Source organism: Pantherophis guttatus, chromosome 5, assembly GCF_059756535.1.
Source record: "Pantherophis guttatus breed Tessera chromosome 5, ASM5975653v1, whole genome shotgun sequence".
In the NCBI taxonomy this organism is placed as follows: domain Eukaryota; kingdom Metazoa; phylum Chordata; class Lepidosauria; order Squamata; family Colubridae; genus Pantherophis; species Pantherophis guttatus.
The window spans coordinates 86,994,591-87,021,909 of record NC_142067.1 but is presented as its reverse complement, the minus strand read 5'-3'; the positions used below and the strand labels follow the sequence as shown (position 1 = coordinate 87,021,909).

Genomic DNA, 27,319 nt, shown 5'->3' with positions numbered 1-27,319 from the left:
TAATAGATAAAATATTGCTGTAGGTAATTGTAATAATGGTTTTGTGTATGTGTGTACTATATTAATGGACGTATGTTTGTTTTATTTGTTGCAGTTCCTTTGAGCTTTCAAATTCATGGAATCAATCAAATCTACATCGTACCTTAGGCCAGTTCAGCTCTGTGGGAAGCATGGATATCTGGGATCACACACCCCAAACATATCAGTATGGACAGATTTCCTCTGCAAAGTCCAATAGCAGCATTGATCATCTGGGGAATCCCAGCAAAAGAGATTCTGCGTATGGTTCTTTTTCTACTAGCTCCAGTACACCTGATCACACACTGTCCAGTGTAGATGGTCTGTCAACAGAGAATGTGATGTATAAAGTGGGTCACTGGGAAACTCCAAAACAAGGGAATAGCAAGACTGTTTCATTTCTGAGTGATAATGGAAGATTTGAAGAAAAAGTTAACTCCTTTGCACCTCCACCACAACACGAAAACAGCCTAAATTCACGACTAGAAGACCATACTAATTCAGTCTATTCTGGGGCTGGAAGATCTAATTTTGTACCTGTATGGTATGTCCCTGAAGGAAAAAAGTCTCCTTCCCCTCCACCTCCACCACCCCCTCTCCGAAGTGATAGTTATGCTGCTACCAAAAGTCATGATAGAGATCATGCACCTCCTCTATATTCAGAGGGCATTCAGAACCCCCAGCATTTTGAAGTCCTACATAGAACACCAATCAGAAATGACTGGAGTGCTGACACTGCTAAAGAACAAAAGCAAATGATCAGATCAGTTGAGAAGACCTCACACAGAAGACAAGGAAGCAGCCCAATACAAAGACCTGATTTTATTCCAGATTATGATATCTCTTCCCCAGGTGACAGGATAAACAATAATATGGGACATGCTAAGAGGCTGCATTCTTCTCTGTCTAGTTCTGATGTTCGATTTGCCCAGTCTGTTTATGAGTCTCGGCATCATCAACATCAGCGTCAATATAGTGATGAATATAGTTTCTTTCACAATGCAAAAGCCTCTGCATCATCTAAAGAGCCAAAATGGCTCTCTTCTTATAGTGATATTAAGGAAAGGCCTTCTGATAAACATAACTGTCATCTAAACCAAACCAAGATTCCTAGTAATACTACCACTGCCGTTTCTGACATGACTTCTGAGGAAAACCCTGGACTAAATCATTATTATTGTGTAAAAGCAAGGCAGCAGCCTGTTCAGTCTGCTCAGGGAACCTCAAAATCATTACAGTTTAAAAATGAACGTAGGAATTCTGGAACAGGAAATCTTGCTGCTTCTGTGTCAAGTGAGAATCCTGCCATAACCATGAGCCAAAATCCTAAATATTCTCTACCTCAGCATCTTAATGAGTGTTCTCTGGATATATGTGAAAAGAGAGCTCATTGTGTAGTTAATAAAGGAGAGGATATTAAGGCTGTTGTACTGGAAGGTTCTAGGAAGATAAATTATTCTGAGAAATCAGGTCAGAACAAGACATTTGAAGAAAATCTCAGTAGTCATGAATATGAGGATGGGCAGGAGTATTTTCAGGTGTCTGACACCAAAATAGCCCAAAAAGATTTCAAATGGAACCAGGAGAAGAACTACCGTATTTCTCCCCAAAAGACCCCGATGTTGCATTCTTTAGCTCAGGAAGAGAAAAAGCAGATTAATGTTGCTGCCGAAATTGGGATTAATAAACAGACAGGATTTGATGTTCACCTAAGCAAAAATGCACGAAGGAGTGATCGTTTTGCTACCACACTGAGAAATGAAATTCAAATGAAGAGAGCAAAACTCCAAAAAAGCAAAAGCACAGCAGCCTTAATAGAGCCAACTGAGGAAGAGGACTATACTGAGAACTGGAAGCATGATTCTCAAGAAAAGACGGCTTCTTCATCAGAAAGTTGTTATTCTCACATGTACAAAGATAATCTGAAAGAGGCCCAAGCCAGAGTTTTGAAGGCCACTTCTTTTCAGCGTCGAGACTTGGAACCCAATTCTGCAGATTATCTTCCAGATCGAAAGACAAATATATATAATACTTCTCCATTGACTTTTGTTTCTGAAGATGAATTAGGTTTCCCTGAATTTAGGCAGTCTTCTAAAGAGATATCACTGAGTAATGGTGCTCATCATTTTTCACGTATTGGTGCTAGGAAGAGATTTACTGCAGAACAAAAGTTAAAATCTTATTCTGAACCTGAGAAAATAAATGAAGTGGGTATGTTGGATGATAACTGCCAAACACACCATCGTCCAACTACATCAGAGGAAGCTTTGGAAACTTTTGCAGATAAATGGAAGTTTTTTGAAGAGACTAGTAAACCAGTCTGTCAAAAATCTTCACAGACTGCTACTGCTCGTAGAAATTCTCATGAAATTGAATCTGGAGGATCATGGTACGAAAAAAGAATGCGGTCAGCTTCTTTCGGAGTTGAGAATGTGCTTTGTGCTTCTGATAGACCTAGTGAAACTGTACATTACAGTGGCCATATCACTAAATCAAGACAACCTCAGAGGTTAGAAACATTTGCAGAATACCAGGCTTCTTGGAAAGAGCAGAGAAAACCTATAGAAAATTGTAGTTCTGGAAAGTACCATTCAGCTGATAATATCCTTGATGCTGGCCTTGAACAACTTGAGAAATCTCAGTATAAACATGAAAGATCCAGGTCATCTCCTTCTACTGATTTTTACAAGCAGGTAAACACATTTTACAAGATTTTACTTTATTTCAAAGCAATGAAAAATAAGTGTGTATATATGTGTGTGCGCCCATGCACACATATAACTGATATAATGATAAGAGCAAAGTTCTTAAGCTTATAGTTGTATACAAAATTTCAGGCAATCCTGTTAAAGTATACACTTCAATGAGTCCTTACATGAACAGAAAACCTTTGCAGAAAAAAAGCGAAAAATGTTAAATATACTTTTCTGCAAATATGAATGCATACTTACCATAGTATTTATTTAGTTGTATACAAGTTCCAATTAAAAATTTGAAAATATGACAGATTTTGAACTATGGACACCTTTTCAGTCGGTACTTTGTATTTCGTAGTAATTAGAGCTTCCAAACAACTGTAGTCACCTTTTGGGGGGTTGGACTGATTTTTCCCTATCTCTTTTGCAGAAGTCAGAAATTTTCTTAGGCTTCCTTGCCTGCCACTGCATGTTTGAGATTTTCTCATAGATGTTCAGTAATCTTATAGTCTGAAGATAAGAGGGCTATTCCAAAACTTTTGACTTTTGTTTCATGTAATGCTTCATGAACTATCCAATCTCTTTTCAGTTTTAATTACCTTATTAACTGCTGGACATTAGTTTGAAAGCAAGAATTGTTCCACCAGAATTGGAGATTCAAAAGTGGTTAGGTCTGCAAAACAGTATTCATAGATCTCTTCAAATGACCTTCCAAAAATTTTAGCTGATATTTGTTCAACTTCCGGTAAAATATTGCTTACCGGGCAACAAAAATGCATATATGTAAAGTTATCAGAAGGAAATCTTTTCTATGGCTCTGTAATGATGTATTTGAAGAAAAAATATCTTGCCAGCTGGTAAAAAAATTGAGAGGGTTTAGTTATATTTTGTGGTTGTATGACAGACAATAGCACAGGAAATTCTGAATGGGTGAAAGGAAGAATGGATTTGGCTAAATACCAGTAAAACCTGATCTTGTTTTAAAAGGCCTTGAAGACCTGTTTCAGGATAAAGTGAATCCCCCCACCCTTTGGATTGTATGGATTTGTTTCATTTTATTCCTACCCAGATTTGTTTTCCTTGTGTTTTTGTTATGGTCATCTTTCTTATCTTTATTTCTCATTTTTCCTTCTGCATTTTTTTCTGTATTTTTCTTTATTTTTAATATTTCCATTTATTGCTGCTCGGAATAGTTTAAAATTGAACAACATATAAATTTAAAAACAAAGAAATAAATAATGTCCAGGCAGCAAAGAACTGAATCTGAAAAGAAAATGGATACTTTAGCAAGATAATGATCCAAAACATAATTTGTTTCTCACATACCTGCCAATTACAAATATCCTGCATCAGATGTGGTTAACCCCACAGTCTCTATTGTGTTGCTTTTTCTCTTAAATATATACTTAACCTTTAGCATTTATACATCAATCATTTCTTCCACCCATTGTTATTTCTTCCATAATTCAGGCCAATCTCTAGCCTTGACAGTCTCTTAATTAAGAGGGGAGTTTATTATTATTATTTTTGCTTTTAAAAAACATATTCAACCTGAAACATCTATTTAGATGTTGGGTTAATTCCTGAAGTCTTTGTATTCTACAAGGGATTCCAGCTTAAGGTCTTTGTATATGTCACCACTATATGAAAAAAAGGAAGGGAAATTTTCCCAAATCAGCTGTGAGGAGCTTTATGGATTATCTGAGAGTCATGTTGGGAACCAGACTTGGTTAAATCAGGGGTGGTATTCACTTACCTTCACTACTGGTTTGCAAATGTGAGCGTGCGCACCTCCACACATGCGCAGAGGGTCAAAAATGGGACGTGATGACGTCTGGGTGGGTGGGTGGGTGGAGCCTCCCACAGCCGGCACTACTGGATTGCGTGATCTGGATAGAACCAGCTGAATTTCACCACTGGGTTAAATCTAATATAACTATAATGTTCCATTTAAAAATGCCATGTTTATATATTAGTATTCCCGTTTAAAAACCTATTTAAAATAAGTATGGTATAACGCATTATTAGATACATGGGCTCCTTATTAGATGACACATTAATATGTGATCATATTGATGGGTATGGATGTGGAATGGAGAATTAGAGATCAGATAACAAAGAAGAAACAATTCTGTGTAAAGTTTAAGATAAGCTAAATATGCATTAATTGCAACAGTCATTGGCCATCTGGAATGGTAGCATTGTTCTATAAATAAAATTTTAAAGCAAATTTATAATATATGAAGAAGTTGATGTCTACTGCAAATTATTGTAACTTAATCATGGGGGATATAATAAAAAGGCATTTAGTAATTCCTTGGCAATGTGCTACTGTTTTAAGATGCCTGTAGATTCACACTGCAAAAAGTGCTTTGCAATTTATCAATAAACAAGTGCTATTATTTTTTATGTTAGCTTTGTATACATTTATTATACACAATATGTACATGGAGAAAGAGCATTCTGATGGCATAGTCTTAATACATTGGAAATGACTCTACAAATGAACCTACTATGCTGTGAGTGAGATATTTTAAAGAAAATTGTCAGTAAACCAGAATATATTGGATAGGGCTGGGATCGTCAAAGCATATTTCCTTATGTTTACAGACCTGATCAGTTATTGTTTAATGCTGTTTCAAGTTGCTATTAGTTGTTTTCTACTTATTTGAAGGGAGATGGTGGTTTCCTGTTAGTAAAGACAAGCTTTTCATTTTCAGCACTTGTAAAAGTATGAGGAATCTATATTAGCTGGAAGCCACAGGTAAAAAGAGATAAATACTTTTTCTTCTGACTATGCCCTGCAATAAATTATTCACAAATGGGTGCCATTTCAGTTTATTTTGTCAATACCTTAGATCCAGTCAAGGTATAGATCCAGAATCTATATTTTAGATTCTGACTGTAGAGCAAGAGTATTCAACCTTGGCAATTGTAAGACTTCTGGACTTCAACTCCCATGCTGGCTGAGGAATTCTGGAAGTTGAAATCCACAAATCTTAAAGTTGCTAAAGTTGGACACCCTTGCTGTAGAGCAGGGGTGTCAAACTCAATTTCATTGAGGGCTGCATCAGGATTGTGGTTGACTTCGGGGGGCTGGTGTGGGCATGGGCATGGCGGGTGTGGCCAGCTCCCACTGCTGCTGTGCTTGCTTTCCTTGGCTAGGTTGCTCATGGTGTGTGAGGGAGGGCAAAGTGTGTGGTTATAGGGAGGCCCACTCCCTCTCCTTGTGAGGAGACCCAGCTTTGTAACCAAAGCATCCTCAGTGATAGGATGGAAGACCACCAGGAGAGGTCAGGAGGAGGGGACAAGGAGATGGCAAAAGGCAGCAAGGCTGCTGGTGGTCAAGTGTTAAGGCAGGATTTACTTCAAACCCTCACTCCCTCTCATTACAAACTCCTTCCTTCCCTTTCCCCCCTTTTTTTCCCCTTCCCTCTTCATTCTTCTTTCTTCTTCTTTCCCCTCTTTCCTTCTTTTTCTTTGTCTTTCCTGTCCTTTCTTGAATGCTCAAATGCAAAAGGGGAAACATTTCTCGATGCCTCCTCACCTTGTGATCAAATGCCACTTTTGCTAGTAGTTTGTGGCCATTTATAAACCAAGAACAAACCAGGCTCAGTTTAGCCCATGCTTGCATTTTGTGGGGGCGTCCATAGACAACAGTACAGCAAAATTGTCAAAATGATGCCTGTAGTAGCTGATCAGAGCTCCTCTGACTTTTATGTGCAAGCTGCTGGCAGCAATGGGGGTGGCAGGAGCCATCATGATTTCCCCCGCCTGACCTGCTCCCTGCTTGGCCAGCTGGCTGGCACAAATCCTTGCCATTCTGCTGAAGCAGCGGCGGGCTCCTCTGGACAGGGTTGCATTCCTGCCCCGGCACTGCAAACTCTGGCAGGCTGGACGCGGCTATGAAGGGCCTGGCCCCGCAGTGCTTCGCTCAGTTGAAGGCTTTGTTCAGCCTTCAAACAGTTAGGTTGGCACACACAAGCGAGCAACGCACCAGGGCCATGGATGGCATTGGTTCCTGTGCCTGGCCAATTCCAATTCCATGGCCAGCCTTAGTGTTTGAAGGCTGCACGAAGCCTTCAACTGAGTGAGGAAGCACTGCAGGGCCAGTCCCTTTACAATTGCGTCCGGCCCGCCGGAGTTCGCCACATTGGGGCAGGAATGAGATCCTGTCCTGCTTAGCCCACTGCCGCTTGGGCAGGGAGGATAACAATGACAAGGAGAATGGCAAGGATTTGCACCAGCTGGCTAGCCAATCAAGCAGCAAGTCAGGCGGGACTGGTTGGTGGAAGAGGAGGGAATCAGCCGCTGCCAGCAGCTTGGGTTTCTCAGATGAAGAACAGATTGCACGCTCTCTCATACACAAATACACACACACACACACACAGAGTTTGGAGAGCCCCCCTTCTCTCTGTTTTGCTACGGCAGCTGTTGCAGCGCTTCAATGCCTGGCTGAGGGGGCGCTTTGGTAAGAAGGTGCAGTGTGTGGGGGCCAGCTCTGCACCCTCCCCCACCTTCATCCTCCACCCCGCACCACCTTGATTTGTGGCCGCCGCACCAGTGTGTTGCTCAGCCTCCTGCTAGGTTATGGCAACGAACAAGGAGAAGAAGTGGCGAAGATCGAAGTGAGGCCGGGGGGGAGGGGGAGAGGACGAAGCAAGGCAGGGGGTGCGGAGCAGGCCTTGAGTTTGAGATTATATCAACCATCTTCAGCCTAATGCTTCCAGGTGTATTAACATTTCAACTTTTATAATCCCCCGCTACTCTTTAAACTGTCTGAGAAAATATGGAACTTGAAATTGAAAACATATGGAGAGGAAAGAATTCATTGGAGGAACAATAGATAGATTAGATTAGATTAGATTAGATTAGATTAGATTAGATTAGATTAGATTAGATAAGATAGATATTTTCACAGGTTTAAATAATTATTTTTAAAGCTTCACTTTTTTGTAAAAAAAAATCTTGTTTATGTTGCATGCGAAATACATTTGAGCATCATAATCATTAGTTTTTCAGTGTCCTCATTTAAGATTTTCCCAAACAGAATTGCAAATGATTATAGTTTCTTCCTTTTAACTGGTCAGATGAAATAATAACTGGAATGAAAAGTTTGTGAAACTAAGATGTTACATCTGGTTTGAGCTAAATCAGCAGAAGGCGGGATACTTTGAGGACTTCAGGCAAATCCACAAATGAAGGGGTGTGTAATAATATGTTTAAGGAAACTGAAACTTGATGATTTGTTGCTTTACCATATTATAAAACTGTGTTTTCAGGGAACATCAACAGAAGCAAAAAGGCAAACTGAAAAATCCAGGAAAAATGAAGAGCTTATTTCCTCTGTTGCAAAATCAGATGAAAGCAGCTGCAACTTAAGGTAAACAAGGAGGTTTTTCTTCAAGTCTTAATAGCATATATTGCAGAAAATGCTTAGATATTTTCCAGGAAGAACAAAAGCTGTTGAATCTATTTTTAGTATTCCTCATTTTGTAAAACATGTGCTTCTAAAAGAAGATAAATGTTGAAAATTAAGTACATATATTCTATTTTGATACTATGGAAATATTTAAACAATTGTGTTGTTACTAATAGAGGAAATATTTAAAGTATTTGATATCTTAAATAAGCAAATAGTTTTTCTTACCAAAATTAAGCTGAATAATTTCTGTCAAAAATAATCACTCTCAAATCTATTTTTATGGCAAAGTTAAGCACGTATTGGAAATCAGTGGCACTTGATATTTACATTTTCTGAGGAGTCCCGTTTTATGTAGTAGTGTATTTCAAAGTTGTTATTCCTATTGCTTGGTATGAAAGCTATTTTAAACCAGAGAATTGTGTTTGTATTTGAATAGTATATTAAATTTCTGCTGTCTAAAAACCAAAATGGAACTTTCAATCTTCTCCTTGTGGCCTGCCAGAGAAGGGGAAAGAAAAAAATAGGGTTGCACAAAGCAACATGGCTGAGATTTATTCAGCCAAATGAAGTTTCTGTGTGTTTGAACTTGCCCCCAAGTATTCTGTGTTTATGTGAACAGTGCTAGCACTGTCACTGTGTATCACATTATTTGTGTAAAGCTTAATAATCAAAGTTGACAAACAAGATAACAAACAGTGAAAGATTCCAAGAATGAATGGCCAAATTATAAGGAGGAAAAAAAATATAATTGAAGGTTCCACTGTATTACAATAAATATACAACTGCATCAGTAGTGGGTTTCAATTTTGGCTGGTACTCTGGTTTGCTCGTGCGCGCGCTCACGCACCTGTGCAATGCTTCTGCACATGCGCAGAGATGCCCGGGCGGGTGGGCGGAGCCTCTGCCACTACCAGTTCTCCCGATCCGAGGCGAACCAGTAGCAACCCACCACTGAACTGCATGGATGAAAGTAGGGTAGGATCTCACTGGCATCTCTTACGTGTATTGTAGTAGTGTTTTGTGTTTTACTGCAATAATCAATAGGCATAAGCAAGTTTTTTTTAAAGATGTGAGCATGATGCAAATGTTGTATAGCATTGTAAGTGGGAGAGAAGCAGTTATTTAAAAAATATTTATTTAAACATCTCACAATTGAATTGTGGACTCCCAACTACTGATGTGTTGTAAATATGATAAACTGTAAGAAAACACAAATTCTTAATCATTGGCTATGCTAACTGGGATTGCAGGAGTGAAATTCAAATTTTTTCCCTATCGGTTCTGTGGCTTGGTGGGCGTGGCAGGGGAAGGATACTGCAAAATCTCCATTCCCACCCCACTCCAGGGGGAAGGATATTGCAAAATCCCCATTCCCACTCTACTCTGGGGCCAGCCAGAGGTGGTATTTGCCGGTTCTCTGAACTACTCAAAATTTCTGTACCAGTTCTCCAGAACCTGTCAGAACCTGCTGAATTTCACCCTGTGGGATTGCTGAGAATAGTAGTTCAACAATATTATATTATATTAATTTATTTATTTATAAATAACAATATTTATAAACATGTTTTTCACATTCTTCACATTCAAAAGAGCATGAGCAAATAAAACGGATACTGATGGGATCCCAATATCAGATGTCATTGCAGAAACTGTCCTGGGCAAACTCTGCATTTCAAAACTAGACATCTATACTTTGGTGCCGCTACATGGACGACACATTTGTCATCATCAAAAGAAATGCACTGAAAGACTTTCCTAGACTTTCCTATACTACTGAATTCCATCTTCCGAGATATATAATTCACAATGGATGAAGAAATAGCTAGACCCATGATGGCAAACCTATGGCACGTGTGCCAGAAGTGGCACGCAGAGCCATGTCGCCTGGCACGCATGGCGTCGCCCATTCCGTTTCCGGGTTTCCAGGGCACACATGTGCACCAGCCAGCTAGTCTACTGATTATTGGTGTGCATGCATGCGCGACAATCAGCTGGCCTTAATGTCTTAGTGCGCGTACACACCGCCCATGCCGTCATCACCCACATGTAGCCCCGGGACATCCACTACTTGCCAGCCAGGAGCACTGCTGCCAGTCATTTCCCTGAGCCCAGCTGCCTGCCTGCCTCGTCATCGCCACTGTGAGGAAAGGCCCCAAAGCTGCGCTGCCGCAGGGGGAGGCCAGGTATGGCTAACTGGACACTGCCCAGAGCGCGAGGCTGGCAGGAGGAGGAGCCGCCGCTGCCTCTTAGCTAGCACGAATGGCCTGCTGCCGCAGCCTGCCACCACCCTCTCTCCCCCGTCAGATGCTCCTGCCACTGCTAGGGAAGTGGCTGTGCGAGAACCGCTGCTGATGGGGGCGAGGGGCGGTGGTGGCAAGGATGGGCAGTCCGAGGCTTCCCTGTCTCCGCCCAAGCAGGCTTCTGGCATGGCCCCAGGCCTCCAGGGGAAGGGATTTAAGCCCCAGCCCGCTGCTCCTGGTGCCACCACCCTCTTGCCACCGGTAACAGCAATTCTCGCACTGCCACTTCCCCGGCAGCACCAGGAACAGGAGTTCCTGCATTTTGAAAACCTGAATGAACACCTTGAATGCATTGTCCTCATTCTCTCTCCTTGCAAAATGCCTTGAAGAAGCATTCAAGACCTTGACAAACAATATTCATACCCAGCCTCCAAAAGAGCACAAGGTGGCCAAGAAGGCTTCCAAACCTGTGTAACCTAAGACAGCGCCGGCAGAAAGAAAACTCTCACTTTACTTGTTGCTGTTGTTGCGACTACACTGCCAGCCTCGTCCCACCCTATATCCCCATCATCTGCCTATGCAGCTATGCCTATGCCTATGCCTAGGCCAGTGAAGCTGGCCTGCTGCTGCGTTTTGCTATTCAACCTCTTGGTCACCTGGTTGCCCACCTGCTTAGGGCGTGCCGGGCTGCGGTGGGTTTTTTCCCTTTCGCCCCGCGACACATGGAGAATGGGGGCAGCGGGAGCGATCTGCTTAGCCCTTTTCTGGAAGAGTTGGAAAGGCTCCAAGCGGTAGTGGTGGCATTGTTATTCGGAGGCAGGGCTGTTTGGCCCAACCAATTCTTGCTGTGTTTGTACATGGTGGGCTTTCTGGCGAGCTGGCGAGGCTGCACGGTTACCGCAGCAGCTTGTAAAGCTCAGGCTGAGCCTGTGGGCCGCCAGGTCCGGAGCCGGCAGCAGCTTCTTCCTGTCACTCGGCCCTTGTCTTGGAGTGATTTTTTCCGCATTCAGCCCTGAAGGGTAGCGGAGTCTTTCACTCTGCATGTGCTCAGAGACAGTCTGCAATCCTCTGGATCCAAGTCTTGTCATTGGAAGAAAAGCAAATTTCCGAAAGGAGCAGATTGATCAGGTGCGAGGGGTGGCGGTGGCAAGAATGGGTGGGGTGGGGCTTCCCTGTCTCCCCACCTGAGCGGGATTCTGGTGTAGCTCCAGGCCTCCTGGGGAGAGAATGAGGGAAGCCCTGACCTGCTGCCACTGCCACTGCCTCTGCCTCGCCCCCAGCAACAGCGGTTCTCGTGCTGCCGTTTCCCTGGCAGCACCAGGAGCAGCTGGTGGGGCAGAGAGGGCTGTGGAAGGCTGCAGCAGCATGGCTTTTGCACCAGCTAAGAGGCAGAGCCTGGAGCAGCCAAGAAAAGGAGAAGCCGCTGGCAGGGGGCCAGAGGAGGACCGGAGGAGAGTGCAGCTCCTCACTCATGGAGACCCACCGGCGGGGAAGCAGTTGCAGTAAGTGGTAAGAGGCGCGCCAGCCAGTCAGCAGTCATGCTCTCTGGTGGGAGAGGGTTGCACCAACCTTTGCTGGCATGATTGGCCTGTCTGCCTTGTGCTCCGGGCAGAGTCTAGCCATGCCAGCCTCCAGTCCTACTGGGGCAGGGAACGGAAGTTGGCAAATGGGCCATTTCCGGGCTCCAGAGGGCCTCCGGGGGTGGGGTGGAGAAAGCCGTTTTTACCCTACCCAAACTCCTACAAAGGCTCTGGAGCATGGGGAAGAGCAAAAAAGGGCTTTCGGGTCCCACTGGAAGTTGGCAGATGGGCCATTTCCAGCTTCATGAGAGCCTCCGGGGGGGGTGAGGAAGGCTGTTTTTGCCCTCCCCAAGCTCCTAGAAAGGCTCTGGAGCCTGGGGAGAAAGAAAAACAGGCCTACCGGGCCCACCCGGCCACTGTGTGCCAGGAGTGGGTGGAGTGGGGGGGGGGGTCGCATGCGCGGGGCATAGAATTATGGAATTATAGAATTATGGGTATACGCATGCACATGACTTCCCCCCCACCTTTCCCCTCTGCTCCTGGCACGCAATCGCAAAAAGGTTAGCCATCACTGACCTAGGGTGTGACAAATTTTTCAACTTTCAATTTCCAAACATTAGGGATGCTCAAACATTGTGACATGCCTTGGGATTTGTAAAGATAGTTTGGTTAATTTAATATAATTCATATGTGCTTGGTAAATAATTAATACCTTAACTTTTAACATTTTGTTTGTTTCATTTACCCTAGATCCACAATTATAATATTGTCAAGTCTTTCTCTGACGTGCACAGTATAAAAGGGAAAGGGAAACTAAAAAGAAACATGCTGAATTTGAACCTAGGCAATATGTAGTTGCTGTTTATTCATCAAAAATGTCTGTCAGCTTCAGTATCCAAGGGATACCATTGTCCTGAGGGTCCATGACTCCTAGACCTCAGCTTCTATTGGAAGGGCAAGTGGAGACTTTTGAATCAGGAGGAGGAGGATTTCCTTCTGTTACACGGATAGTTTATATTTTTATTATTGTGAATGTTGTCTTGTATTTCACAGACGTGTTATGATTTCAGAAGGTAAAATGTTTAATAAAGTAATTTAATAAATATGCATATTTTGATTTAGAAATTAAATGTGCAGAATCTATTTATGATTGTAGGAAAGCATTTTTATATTTAATTTGTAAGAATGTATTTACTATTAGATTTATATCCCACTTTTATTTTGTACAACTCGAGGCTATGCAATTATTTCTATTTCCTATTTTTCCCAAAACAATCCTATTGTTGGGCTGACAAAGTGACTTGGCCAAAGTCACCCAGCTAAGGAAAGTCTAGAATTGAAAGTCTTCAGGTTTCTGGTTGAGCAAAACAAATATTCTTTGTTATCTGTTTCTGCTATTGGGCACGATATTATCTGGAACTGTGTAATTGACAACAACAGCATTCTTGATACCACAGTTCTAGTTTTTCATCAAAAGCTGCCTGACTGCCTGAGAAGAAGAGCATAGGCATCAGCTATGCTAGTGAAGCTGTTAAATCTTTGGATTTAAAATTATTGTAAAATGAAAAGCCAAGCACCATAGATTACTGTAGATTAAAGTGCTATTAAAATAGGATAAAAGATAAAATGGGGATACTCAAGTTCCTATCTCCAGAACTGTGGATCTTACTGACTGATTTTGCCAAGCTAATTCCCTTGATTCAACCTACCTCACAAAGTGACTGTTGTGAGTCTGACTTCTTGTATACTTCCTTGATTTCTTTAGAGATAGACGAGATGGAAATGTAATACATATACAGGTATCGTCTCCCCAGGTCTATGATGGCAAGTTATTTCTTTGAAAAAAAATGGAGGATTAATTGTTGAGGTTTTAGTTCAGTTTTAGTAAGGCCCTTTCTTGTAGATCTGCAGCAAAATTATGGTTAGAATGCTGCCCAGCCAATTTACTTCAAATGATGTCCCATGCCATTCCATTGCATTTGCTCAATTTCACTGCTATTTCCATGAGAAAGACAATGTAACACACAATGCTTGGATTTTTAATACTGTTCTCATCCCAGAATGCTGGCTCAACCTGCTGAGTCAGATCATTCATTTGTCTGGTCTTACATTGTTAGTTCTAATTTCCCTATAGCTCTCACAATGCTGTGGCCAGCTGACTCTCCCATCCATACCCAGTTTGAAATGTATTGCGCAGTGCAGTTTACACCCTTGAAGAGACCATTGAAAGTTATGAATAAGCAAGCTAAAAGTAGCATTAGTAATATGAAGCAGTATTACATTGAATCCAGCTATTGGATTATCTAGTATATGCCTGTCTGCTCTGCCAGTTCCCAAAGTCTTAAGGCAAGACATTGGCTATTTATCAGTCAAGGGCTGCATTTAGCTGTAATTACAGTAGTTGGTAATATAGACAGCAGTTCCCAGTGGTTGAGCTCTAATGCAGGTAGGATCTCTCCTTTTCTCATTGTCAACTTGATTTTTCTTTATATCAGGAAAACTTCTCTACTGGAAGTTTTGGGATTTGAACATAAGCCCATTTATGCCTTTTCCCTTCTCTTTGGTATTTTGAGGGGGGGAAATTCTAAGCTACTTTTTTATTATATTTCATCTCTGCTTTTGTTTATATATGCTATGCTACCATAGATGGTCTGCTACTCAAAGACTTTCAAATCTGCTGAATATTAGGGTTAAGAAGAATTAAATCAAAAACAATATACACAATAGTTCTATCAGCTCAATACTGAATTGAACACTGGTTCAAGACTATTTTTCTTATTTTATTCTTATTTCCTGTTGCTTTAAACAATTATGCCCATGTTACTGTAATCTCCTAACAGTTTTCATACAAACCTCTCTAGTTTAGACATTCATGTGAAACGTGATTTTCTAAGACAGGCATACTTTTGGCAAGAAGTAAAGGATTAGGCAAGAACACAAAAGAAAGGTAATTTTAACAAGTATAATTGAATGGTGCAGTTGTCTTTTTATGAACTCAATCTTGATGTATTTGGAGGTAATTCAAATGACAGGTTATTTGTTTAGGAGTTACCATGAAGTATGACTGAAGCTTGGCATATAGTAAATACTATCAGTTTTGAAATTGGCTTTTCAAGAAACATCAATTTTAGGAAACAATAGTAATAGTAATAGTAGACTTTATTACTATCATCAATTCTAAAGCAAAAAGAAAAATCCTGAGATAGCAAATAAAAACTATAGTAAAGCATATATTTATAAAGCTTGAGTGTCATATTTTACAAATGGCAAAACAAAATTTAAACATATTCAGACAAATAATCATGTTGACCAGGCACTAACAACAGTAAATAAAATGGATGAATAAAATGATTTTTTTGCTGCAATCTGACAAGTTTATAATAAGGGAAATATAACAAAACATAGGTTAATATTTCAGAAACTCCTTCACAATAGGGACAAATTCTTTCTTTGAATGGGATATCCTGTAATTTTCCTTCAGGAACAGCTGCTGGGAGGGCATTAAATCTTGCCAGAATGCAAGGTCCTGAATTTGGGGATCATTATTTAATATCTAGCCATCTTGAATAAAGATGAGCGATTACCCATATTTGGGTATGGCAGTTAGATCTTATTGCCTTCCAAAACCTTGGCTGTTTAAAGGCTACTTCTGTGTACTCATGAGGATTGTATTGGGTGAAAAACCAATTATGTGCATAGAAAAAGTTTTGATGGAATTCTAAGTAATGCTCCTTGGATTCAAGACTTGTCTATGATCAAGGCACTAGCCACATCCAAATCTGCTTAACCTCAGTAAATGTTACTGTCAGACTGACCTTAATTTGGTTCCTAAGAAAGAACCCTTGACTTTATGGAGGTTAGAGAAAAGATACTTTTACTAGCGAACTGAGTGCAGCACAAATGAGGCAAATTGGGAAAAATCCGCACAAAAATCATATATTGAAAGCAATCCCCAATGTCCAAAATCTTCCTCCTCATGTGAGCAATTCAGTCAAATGCTATTCCGATGTTTTGGGAACCTGGTGCATCAGGCCTGCTGTAAATTCCTTTCCCAGGGCTGGTGTCCTTGAAGGCAGGAAGATGACTCGGCTTTGGCAACTCTAGTTCCTGTTAGTGTCCATAGTCCCCAAGTTCTCACAGCATTCTTTCACATCTCCAGTATTCTTCCCCTCCCAAATGCCCCTTCCCCCCCTGGTTATGGAAGTTGCTGGTAAGCGTCAAAGAAACAAAGATAGCCATCTGACATTTGCCCCCCCTTTTCAGAGGTGTTAGCCCTGGGAAAGAAAAAAAAAAGGAAAACTTAAATAAGCAATCAAGTAGGATTAGGCATTTGGGGTTTGTTAGGGTATTTCTAGTGGAAGGAACGTAGGAGTTTGGCAGCCCGAATAATAATAATAAATAATAATAATTATATTTATATACTGCCCATTCTCCCAAAGGACTCAGGGCGGTGTACAGCCAAAATTAATATACAAATATACATATCTAGTTAAAATTAATTAAAATCATTAAATAGTTTTGGCCGAATTTTAAAATCCAAAATTAAAACCCAATTTAAAATCAATCAATTTGATAGCCCCGCCTGTCAGAACAGTAAGGTCTTGAGGGCGCAGCAAAAAACCCGGAGGTCAGAAATGTTACGAATATCCGGGGGCAATTCATTCCAGAGGGCAGGAGCTCCCACAGAAAAGGCTCTCCTCCTGGGTGTCGCCAGCCGACATAACTTGGCTGACGGCACCCTGAGGAGTCCCTCTCTGTGGGAGCGAACTGGTTGGTGGGAGGCTGTTGGTGGCAGAAGGTGGTCCCGTAGATATCCTGCTCCTATGCCATGGAGCGCTTTAAAGGTGGTGACCAACACCTTGAATTGCACTCGGAAGACCACTGGGAGCCAGTGCAGCTCGCGCAGGAGAGGTGTTACATGGGCATAACGAGGTGCGCCCATAACCAACCGCGCGGTCGCATTCTGGACCAGTTGGAGCCTCCGAGTGCTCTTCAAGGGGAGGCCCATGTAGAGAGCGTTACAATAGTCCAGACGGAAGGTGACGAGGGCGTGATTGACCGTGCGCAAGGCATCCCGGTCCAGAAAGGGACGCAACTGGCGGATCAGGCGAACTTGATAAAAAGCCTCCCTGGCTACGGCCGTCATATGCTCTTCTAAAGACAGCCGTGAGTCCAGGAGGACACCCAGATTGTAAGCCCTCTCTGTGGGGGGCAGAGATTCACCCCCAATAGTCAGCGATGGCACCAGCTGACTATACCGGGACGCCGGGAGCCACAGCCCCTCAGTCTTGGAAGGGTTGAGCTTGAGCCTATTTTTCCCCATCCAGACCCGCACGGCCTCCAGGCAGCGGGACATCACATCAAGGTGAATGTGACATCCATCAATCCATTCAGATTGTGAGGCAGGGAAATGTTTCCATGTAATTAAGTACTGTACTTTGCCCTTCTGTTTGAGAGAGTCCAAAATTTCTTTTACTTCAAAGTGCTGCTCTCCTTCTATAAAAATGGGAATGAGTGGCATGGGGGGAGGCGGGCAAAGGGGGGAGGTGACTTCCGGCTTTAGTAGATTGCAGTGAAAAATGGGGTGGATTCTTTTCTGGTTCTTTGGCAGTTCTAGTTGCACAGTAACCGGGTTTATAATTTTTCTGAAGGGTCCATGTGTTTAGGGCCCAAGTTTCTGGATTGTTGGGTGGGCTGTATGTATTTGGTGGAAGGGTATACTCGGTTGCCCACTTTAAACTCTTTTTGCTTGGCACACATTTTTTCGGCTTGCCACTTGGAATGCTTCCTGCGCTGCTTCTAAGGTTCTGCGGGCTACAGGCCAACTGTTTTGCAATTGTTGTATCCACTCCATCAACGAGGGGGTTTGGGGTTTCTCCAGGGGTAGTTTGAGGATTGCTACAATCCTGACCCAAGACTACCTTAATAAACCCAGTGCTGCTATGTACTGAGTTATTATTCGCCTCCTCCACAAACAGCAAGAGATCAGTCTAATTGTCTTGTTGATAATATAGCATCTGAAGTATTATTCCAGCACTGAATTTGTCCTCTTGCACCCCCTCATTCATTTGGGGGCAATGGGAGGAGCTTAAGCCCTGGGTGGTTCCTATCAATTTTAAAAATTTGCACCAAACCCACAAAGTAAATTGTACCCCCGGGTCTGAGATGATGTGATCAGGGATGCCATGCAGTCAGTAAATATGTTGCATAAACAGTTTGGCCAAGGTGTGGGGTTTGGGAGCATGGGATGAAATGGTCTTGTGGTGAGAGTAAGTCTGTGACTACCCAAATTACGGTGTTTGCCACACTTTCAGATAATTCTACTATAAAGTTCATAGAAATTTCTTTTAATTTTTTTTTTTTAAAAACTTTATTGTTAAAACAAAAGTTGAACATGGTGGAACCGTCTTGGCAATATCTCCGCCATACAAAATATAGCATAAATTTCTTATATCTTCATTATACATTATACATTAATTCTATACAAATACTTAACTTCTTTTACATGTTTACAGATACATACTATATTACATATATTGCATCTTGTTTCGATCTATACATCCTTGTTCTTATCTGTTCCGACTTCCATTCCTTGTCTAACCTTTGATAAAATTTATTCCAAATCTCATAGTATTCTGTCTCTCCTTTATTTTTCAGTTCTAACGTCAGTCTATCACATTCTACACATTCAAGTACTTTCTTTTTTATTTCTCATTCTTTCGGTATGTTTTTACAACTGAATAGTTGGGCATAAACTATTCTTGCTGCTGTTATGATATGCAGTCTTAATTATGTTAAGCCTTTACTTAAACCTTCTTTTATAATTCCTAACAGAAATAGTTCTGGTTTAAGTTCCACTTTCTGTCCTGTCATTTCTTTTAACCATGTTTGGATCCTTTGCCAATATTCTTTTGCTTTTCTATATATCCACCATAAGTGGTAATAGGTGCCCGGTATTTGATCACATTTCCAGCATTTAGGTGATAAATTTTTGTACATTTTGGCTAGCCTAACTGGTGGTAGGTGCCACCTATAAAACATTTTATATCGGTTCTCTTAGTACGACGTGGCCAAAGTTAGCTTCCTGTTTCTTTCCCACAATTTTTCCCACTTTTGCATTCGATATTGTACCCAAAGTTCTTTGCCATACCACCACTGTCTCTTTAACATACTCTTCCTCCATTTTGTATTCTAATAAAAATTTATACATTGCTTTAATCATTTTCTCCTCTGTCCCCAATAAAAGTTAATCTAATATTGTTAAATTTCTGCTGATGCCCCACGTTTTCATATCTTTCATATAACTTGACTGAATTTTTAAATATGGCCACCATTCCAAATCTAACCCTTGTTCTTTTAGCTGCAGTCTCGATTTTAATCTCCCCTGTTCATCTAATATATCTTTATATGTTACAATTTTTCCCCAGTTAATAAGACTTGGATATACCACCGCTTCTAGGGTGGAGTGCCAGATCAGTATTTCCCTATAGTTCTGTTTTTTAAAATTTTGTTCCATATCCCCAATAATGCCTGTCGTATGTGGTGTCTTTGGAAGTATTGATGTACCTTATGTCTTTCATACCAGAGGAATGCATGCCATCCTGTTGGATGTCATGACCTTCTAATGTTAATAATCTTTTGTTTCTTAGGGTTATCCATTCTTTCACCCAGGTGATGGTTGCCGCTTGATAATATACTGTAGTTCCCAATCAGGCAAACCAAACCCTCCTCTTTCTTTTGCCTCCTGCAGTAGTTTCAGTTTAATTCTTGACTTTTTCCCTTGCCATATAAATTTCAACACAATTTTGTTCAAATTATCAAAATACTTTCTAATTTTAGAGGTATGTTTTGGAATAGGAAGAGTAATTTTGGCAGAACATTCATTTTAATAGTCACTATTCTACCCATCAAGGAGAGTTGGATGTTTCCCCATCTTTTCAAGTCTGTTTTTATCTGCTTTAATAATTTAATATAATTGTCCTCCTTAATCGATGTGCATCTTGCCATCAAATAAACCCCTAGATACTTCAGCTTTTTTACTAATTGTATATTTATTCTCTTGGTCAAATCATATTTCTGTTTATTTGTCATATTTTTAGCAATCATTTTGGTTTTCTCCTTATTTACTTTTAGTCCAGCTATTTCTCCATATTCCTCCAGTACCTCCATAAGCCTCAAACCCGATTGCAATGTTTCCTCTAGTATGAAGACTAAATCATCCACAAAAACTTGTAATTTATAACTTTCTCCTTTGATTTCCAGTCCTTTAATCTGTATATCTTTTCTTATTATTCTTTTTTTTTATTGAAAAAGTTTTTCAAATACGGATTTTTCCCCCTTTTTTCCCCCCTCCTCCCTAACCCCCCTCCCCCTCCCCTCCCCCTGTGACTTCTTCATAATAAGACCCAAATTCATAACAGATTATATAATACTTTACCATCCACTTACTCCATCCCCATATGCTGACCCTTTCTTTCTACTAAAATTATCATATCCCCCTTATACTATACTATACTATACATATCAAAGTGACATTCTATTATAACATTATCTAATAACTCCTAATTTAACATAATAATATTATTATATCTCCCAATTTAGCAATTTCTGCTCATAATCTACCCTTTTACTACCCCTCATACATATATCTCTTAAGTCAAATCTTTTATGTATATTAATATACATAATATATATACATATATCTTCAATTACCATCTGCCCCCATCAGTAACAAATATCTTCATATTATAAAAAAAAAAAAAACAACCACCCGAGTGACTTTATATTTATATTCCATATAATGTCTATAGAGGTGTCTTTTATCCAGATTATTAATTCCAACCACCATAATAGGGTAACAACCAGATCTTCTGCGTGCCCCAATCCCGTAACTCTCTTGCCATGTAACTCAGCATAAACGTAATATATTTATCAAAAAATCCAAAAAACAAAAAAGATATTTCCAATCCATTCAATTTAAGGCCCTTTTCACATCCCAAAAGTTCAGCACTGCAGAGGTCTGTCACTCTCCTCAGGATAAAATAAACCAATACTTTGCCCATTATCTTTTCATATATTCAATCCTCTCTTAAATAACTGGCATTACACTGTTGTTTAGTTTAAAAGTTTTTGTTTTTGTGAGACCTACTTCTTCTTTTCTTGACTTTTTGTGGGTTGGATCGCCATCCTGAATTCCTTTCTGTAGATTGTGTATCGACTATTTGGTTTTCATGCTGATCTATAACTTGATCTTGTTGGTTTTGCTTTTGTGGTTTAAATCTTTCTGGTTCTATAAATTGTATATCAACTGATTGATTTCCATGCTGGTTTGTGACTTGATAAGTCATTACATTAGAATCCGGAACCACCTCTCTTATATTAAATAGTCCAGCTGAGACCTCTGAGAGAGAATCCAAAAGCAGCTCATCTGTGGAGACCTCTGTAACTTGTTGTTTCTTCATTACTTCCATCTCCTTCTGCTTTTCTTGAATTTCTATCTCTTGTTGATTTTGCTTTTTAAGGACCTTGCAGTAAAATTCTTCCGCTTTTTCAACAGTATTTAACTGATATCTTACTCCTTACTCCACCTGAATAAAATATTTTGTTTTCTTAGCTCAGTCACCAAAAGTCCAAATTTCTTTCGATCTCTTAACATCTTAGGCGGCACTTCTTTAAATATCCAAATTTTTCTCCCATACAGTTGTGGAGTAGAATTAAAGGATTTTTGCACAATATCATTTCTTATTTCTTTATCTGTAAAGTAAATCACCACATCTCTAGGCAGTTGCCTTTGCTTTGCAATCCAAGAATTTACTCTATAGGCCTTATCAATTTTACAGGATACCTCCTCAGGATGAACCTTTAAGATCCCAGCCAGAACTTGAGCAGATATTTTTCTTAGGTCATCACTGTTATTTTCCTCTAAGCCTCTCATTCTGATCGCAAATTCTGTAAGCCTGTATTGCATCATTACAACTTCTCTTTCAATCCCTTGCTTTATATCTTCTGCATTATAAGTCTCGTGACCAGCTTCCTTTTTAGACTTTACTTCTAAACTATTGTCTTGAATATTTATTAAATCATTTTCAATTCTTTGTATTTTATTGTCCAAATTGTAAATCTTATCATCAACTTCCTCCATTTTAGACTCTAGTAATTTGATATTTGTATCCAATTTTATAACAACTTCTGAAAAACCATTAGTCACTGTTACAATCTTTCGTTGCAAATTATCATACTTTAGTTGTATCATTTCTTTAATTTCCTGCCTTAATTTTTCAAATTTCTGGTTCACAGTCTCATAATATTTTGCCATTTCCTCCTGAAGAAATTCTTTTAAGTTAAAACCATTCTGCAGAGTCTGTAGGCTCAGAGCTTGTTCAAACAATTGTGAGTGGGGGAGCACCCCCCCCCCACTGCTTATCTATCAGGCTTTATAAGTTTTAACGCCATCTTGCCAACAGACTCTTTTTTTTCCCCAAACAAGATCAAGTACAAATCTCCAAGAAGAAAGGAACTTAAAATAACTAATTTTCTTCCAAATTGTAGCCAGCACTATATATTCCGCTACTTTGTAGCTGTTACAGAAGGACTCTCACTTTCGGCTTTCTTCTACTTCCCAAGCCTCAGCGGTTGCCATTTTAAAGTTTTTTTCTCTTTCACTCTAAAATGCTTATAAATTCATTAAGGATACTTGCAATTTTGGGTCCCAAGTCCAAGTCTCATCTTTTTTAATTAATCCATCTGTTAGGTTCGTTGATTAATCCGGTTCCAGCGCCTAGCTCTGCAAAAAGGCAGAGTTCTCCCGTTGCCCGGAGCAGCGGCGAGCGGGAATAGGGAGCCACAACCTGCTCGTCCCCAAGAGTTAAAAAAAAACTCTGGGGACTTCGCAGAGGGCTCTACCTGCCCTCACCTGCTCTGACTCACATTTCCGTCAGGAAATTGAGTTTTTTGAACCGCCTTTCAGGTGTAAAGGCGGCTCTTTACAGGCAATGGGGCTGGCGGTCACGAAGGACCGTCTGGCGGTGCCAGAAGCCAGACAGGAAGTCTCCTATCTTTTCTTATTATTCTTGTTAGTACTTCCAAAGTCAATATAAATAACGGGGACAATGGACACCCTTGTCTTGTGCCTTTCTGGATTTTAAAATTTTTTGTCACCTCTCCATTCACTATTTTTCTGGCCTCCTATTTGGAATATATTGCTGTAAACATGTTTAAAAATATATCACCAAAATCCATGTATCTTAGTTGTTGCAGCATAAAATTCCATAGAAATTTCTTATCAAGGTGCACAAGTCACTGCTTGTAGAAATCCCGTGGGTTTCCCTGGTTGCCTTTTTGCCAAAGCACATACTGGGCATCTGGCCACATAGTTTTCAATGTCTTTTTTGAGGGACAGCCACCAGAATTGCCATTTGACCAGATGTAGGGTCTTTACAAAGCCAAAGTGCCTTGCTGCTTCTGAATTGTGGCAAGTCTGTAAAACAAGAGCATGCAAGGGGGCAGGAACATATAATTTCATCCCCACCTATGCCAGTCCATCCCTCAGAGTGTACTCCTTTTTGTGAACTATCAGCCATTCATTGTCTTTTAAGACAGTTCTCAGTTTGTCTAATATTTCGCAGGGGACACCCATCTCAGTTTTCCCCTGGTGTCTTATGATTACTACCACTGCCAATTGATTTGGCGGAATGACAGGTCAAATGATTTCGGGTCTGGCACTTTTATATTGTGGTAATTGGGATAAGGCATCTGCTAGGAATGCCTCCTCTCCCACCCCAAAATGTAGCGCAGGGTAAAATTAAAGCGGTTGCACCCAGCAGGCTTGCTTGGAATACAGTTTCCACAGGGTTTTTACGGCTTCCAAGTTCTTATGATCTGTCCATACTTCAAATGGGTGTTTAGACCCCTCTAGGAAATGTCATCAGGTTAGTAATGCATCAAATTGCATAAGCCTCCTCCCACACCAACCACCTCCATTCTGTGTCAGTTAGTTTTTGGGAGCTATAGGCACAAGGTTGAAGGCTTCTCTGGGGGCTCTCCTGTAGTAATACAGCCCCTACGGCCACATCTCTAGCATCTGCTTGAATGGCAAACGTGTCCTAGCATGGGCTCTGCTGCAAATAGCCACTAAATTTCTTGAAGGCTGCCTGGCATTCCATAGTCTAGTTCAAAGGTTGATTAGGTTTGGGCTTGCCCTTTCTTTTTGTCTTTAATAAGTTCACGATAGGTAGGGCAATTCGCACAAAAGAAGGAATAAATTGCAGATAAAAGTTTGCAAATCTCAGGAAGCTCTGAAGTTGCTTCCTCGTGCAAGGGGAGACCCAGTCTAGCACTGCATTAATTTTCTCTGAATCCATCTCCACTCCCTCATGTGAGTTTTGATACCCTAGGTATTTGATTTTGTCCTGATGGAACTCACATTTTGTGAGATTAGTGTACAGCTCAGTTGCTCATAATTTTTTTAACACTGCTCACACGAGTTTCACATGCTCGTCCCTCATTCTGGTATAGATTAGAATGTCATCTAAATACTTGATCTTGTAGAGGTATTCATGTAGGACTTTGTTTATTAGTTACACAAATATGGCATTGGCCCCATGCAGGCAAAAGGGAAGCACTCTGAATCGGAAACACCCCAGAGGACAGTTGAACTCTGTTTTCCACTTATCCCCCTCCTTAATCCTGATACAGTAAAGGCTTCTCGTAAGTCCAACTTCATAAAAAATAAATCCCTTGGCTAGGTGGGCTAATATGTCCTTTATGAGTGGTAAGGCATACACATTCTCCACATAGATAATCTATGCACAAGCAGAGAGAACCATCTTTCTTTTTTTGGAATAGAACTGGAGTGGCTACCCGAGGCCTGGCCGAATGGATGAAGCCACATTGTAGGTTTTTGTCAATGAAAATGCGAAGTTTCTCCAACTCCTGGTGTGTGTGTCATAGAGTAGTTTGGATTTTGGCAGTTTAGCTCCATGGAGGATCTCGATGGCACAGTCTGTCGGGCAGTGAGGTCGGAGTGCATTGACCCCTTTTCACTAAAAACCTCTCTTAGATCCCAATATTCCTTGGGGATTTTTGGGTCCCACCTTGTTTGGTTTTGTGCCACAGGGCCAGTTCTGTCATGTCCTGAGTGGTTTGGCGGTTAGTTTTCTGTGGGGAAGCTTTTCCTCTCTGAGACCTCCTCTATCGGATTTTTAACAATCTCTCCCAACAGTTAACATTAGGATTCCATTTTTGGAGCTATGCCAGTCCCAATAAGAGGGACCTCTCCATCCCTGGAGCTATGATAAAGCTTATTGTATCCCGGTGCTTCCCCATCTGCATTTCTACTGGCTCCACTATAAAGTGGGACCACGCTCCCCAAGCCACAATCCCATCCAGCTGGTAAAATGCTGTGGGCACCCTCAGTTGTTGGAGCCTCGGTCTCAGTTTCTCCATTACCTCAGGGGTCACCACACATCTGGTGCAACCTGAGTCCAGTAAAGCCAACATCTTCCTCTTGGTGCCCGATGATGGCACCTTCAGTTCGACTGCAATGGTGACAGGATTCACAGAGTGACTTACCAGGGTGTCGTTATCAGAGTCCGTGTTGATCCTCTCTGTGGTGGTTGGAGTTCCCCAGTCTCCATAACCGGGTGGGGAGAACTCAATGACTTATTCTCCCTCCAATTTCATTTCATGGGCCTCGTTGTGAACTTTCCACCTTCCCCGCATTGCCACCAGATTTTGGAGTTTCTTTGGCGAGTCAGCAGTCAGCGGCCTGGTGCACTTCCTTTCCACATTTGAAGTACCTTGTGGATCGGCATTTGGAGCTGTGGTTGCGCCCAGGTTCTTTCGGGGTATTCTTCTCTAAGGGGGAGTAAGGGCACCATCTGCGGGCGTTGCAGCTGTGGGACATAGCCAGATGGATTTCAACTTCCTTGGCTAACACGTACCACTTGTGTAGAGTGCGGGAGCTCCCCATGAGATGCAGGTGTCGTTGAGCCCATCTTGGAAGCACTGTATCAGGATGTCTTCGGGCCAGTTGGCTAGCCAGCATGCCAATTTATGGAGCTCCTGGTTGTAGGCAGCCACCGCTCTCCGGCCCTGGTTGATGGTCTTTATGCAGGTGTGCGCCTTCTGTGCCAGCGGGTCTTCTGAAGGGCCATCATGAGTCGGTTGAAGTTCCAGAGTTCTGGAGCATCTTCATTGTATAGGGAAACCACTCTGCTGCTGTGCCATCTAGGGCCGTGGTCATGCATCTGATCCAGACTGCTCTAGTGGCCAGGTCTGCCCCATACTCTTGTATGTAATTCCACATCTGGGCAAGGAAGAATCCTAGTTGCTTTGGACCCCTCCCATATTTCAGGCTGAGGGCTGGTGGTCTTGGTGCTTCCTGCCTTGAGAGGGCAGCCCATGCTGGCATAGGAGGCTGCACTGCTGGCGGTACTTCAGGTTGCGTTGCCCAGGCTGGTGCTGGTCCAGGGGGGTCACCAGCCCTGCTGCCATGACTCTGGGCAGCCACCCCAATCCCCAGATGGTCCAGGATGGCAGTAGTGGCTACTGAGCGAGAACCTCTTGGGCTCAGCGGTTCCCAAATGCCTCCTTCAGTCTCCAGGCTTGGTCCACCATGTCCTCCTGGGCTTCTGGTTCCCCTCAGAGGTCTCCCTTGTCCCAGCTGGTGCACCTCTCTCCTCAACTTCTCCATGGGTTCCCCTCATGAATGTCATGCCTGAAACCCTCTCCTCCCGTTCTTCCTCCTTTATTCCCAGGGTGAGCGACCACTTGGGTTTCAGAGCTTCCTCGCTGATGCTCCCATCTCCTGGATATCCAACTCTGTCCTAGGGACAATGGGGTTTCGTTGGGGTGCTCCCTCAGGCTCCAGTTTCCTTCAAGTCACTTTCATGGCTTGACAACTTTTGCTCAGTCCCATGGGTAGACATTTGTGTCCGGGTTGAATGTTACAGCATCTTACAGTTACATTGCATATTTTCAGATTAAATCAATATCAGACAAGTATTAAATATATTTCTGCAGAGCAGGAATGAGGAAGGAAAAAAACCATACATGTGCCTGTATCAGAACAATGACTGGTATTTACCAAAGTGTCATCGTCAGAGTCCATGTTGCTCCTCTCTGGGGTGGTTGGAGTTCCCCAGTCTCTATAACAGGGTGGGGAGAACTCAACGACTTGGACTCCCTCCAATGGCATTTTGTGGGGCCTCGGTGTGAGCTTTCCCACATTGCCACCAATTTTTGGAGTTACTTTGGCGAGTCAGCAGTCAGCTGCTGTACTTCCTTCCCACATTTGAAGTAGCTTGTGGGTTGGCGTTTGCATGGAACAAAAATGTACACTATTTATAGGATTGCATAAAAGTGTTTGAAAATTTGAAAATCTTGATATTGTTTAATGAACATGAATATAAATCTACCTTA

At 41.6% G+C, this 27,319-nt stretch overlaps 1 protein-coding gene across 9 annotated transcripts in view; it reads left to right on the top strand.

Moving 5' to 3' along the window:
* SHROOM2 (shroom family member 2) overlaps positions 1 to 27,319 on the top strand; it is a 162,454-nt gene that overhangs the window by 95,981 nt on the left and 39,154 nt on the right. For all 9 annotated transcript variants that reach the window (XM_034435676.3, XM_087871449.1, XM_034435656.3 and 6 more), the window contains exons 4-5: positions 95 to 2,711; positions 7,997 to 8,097. In XM_034435676.3, the coding sequence (XP_034291567.2) occupies positions 171 to 2,711; positions 7,997 to 8,097 (2,642 nt within the window). In that variant the 5' untranslated portion in view covers positions 95 to 170. The remainder of the gene's footprint in view (positions 1 to 94; positions 2,712 to 7,996; positions 8,098 to 27,319) is intronic.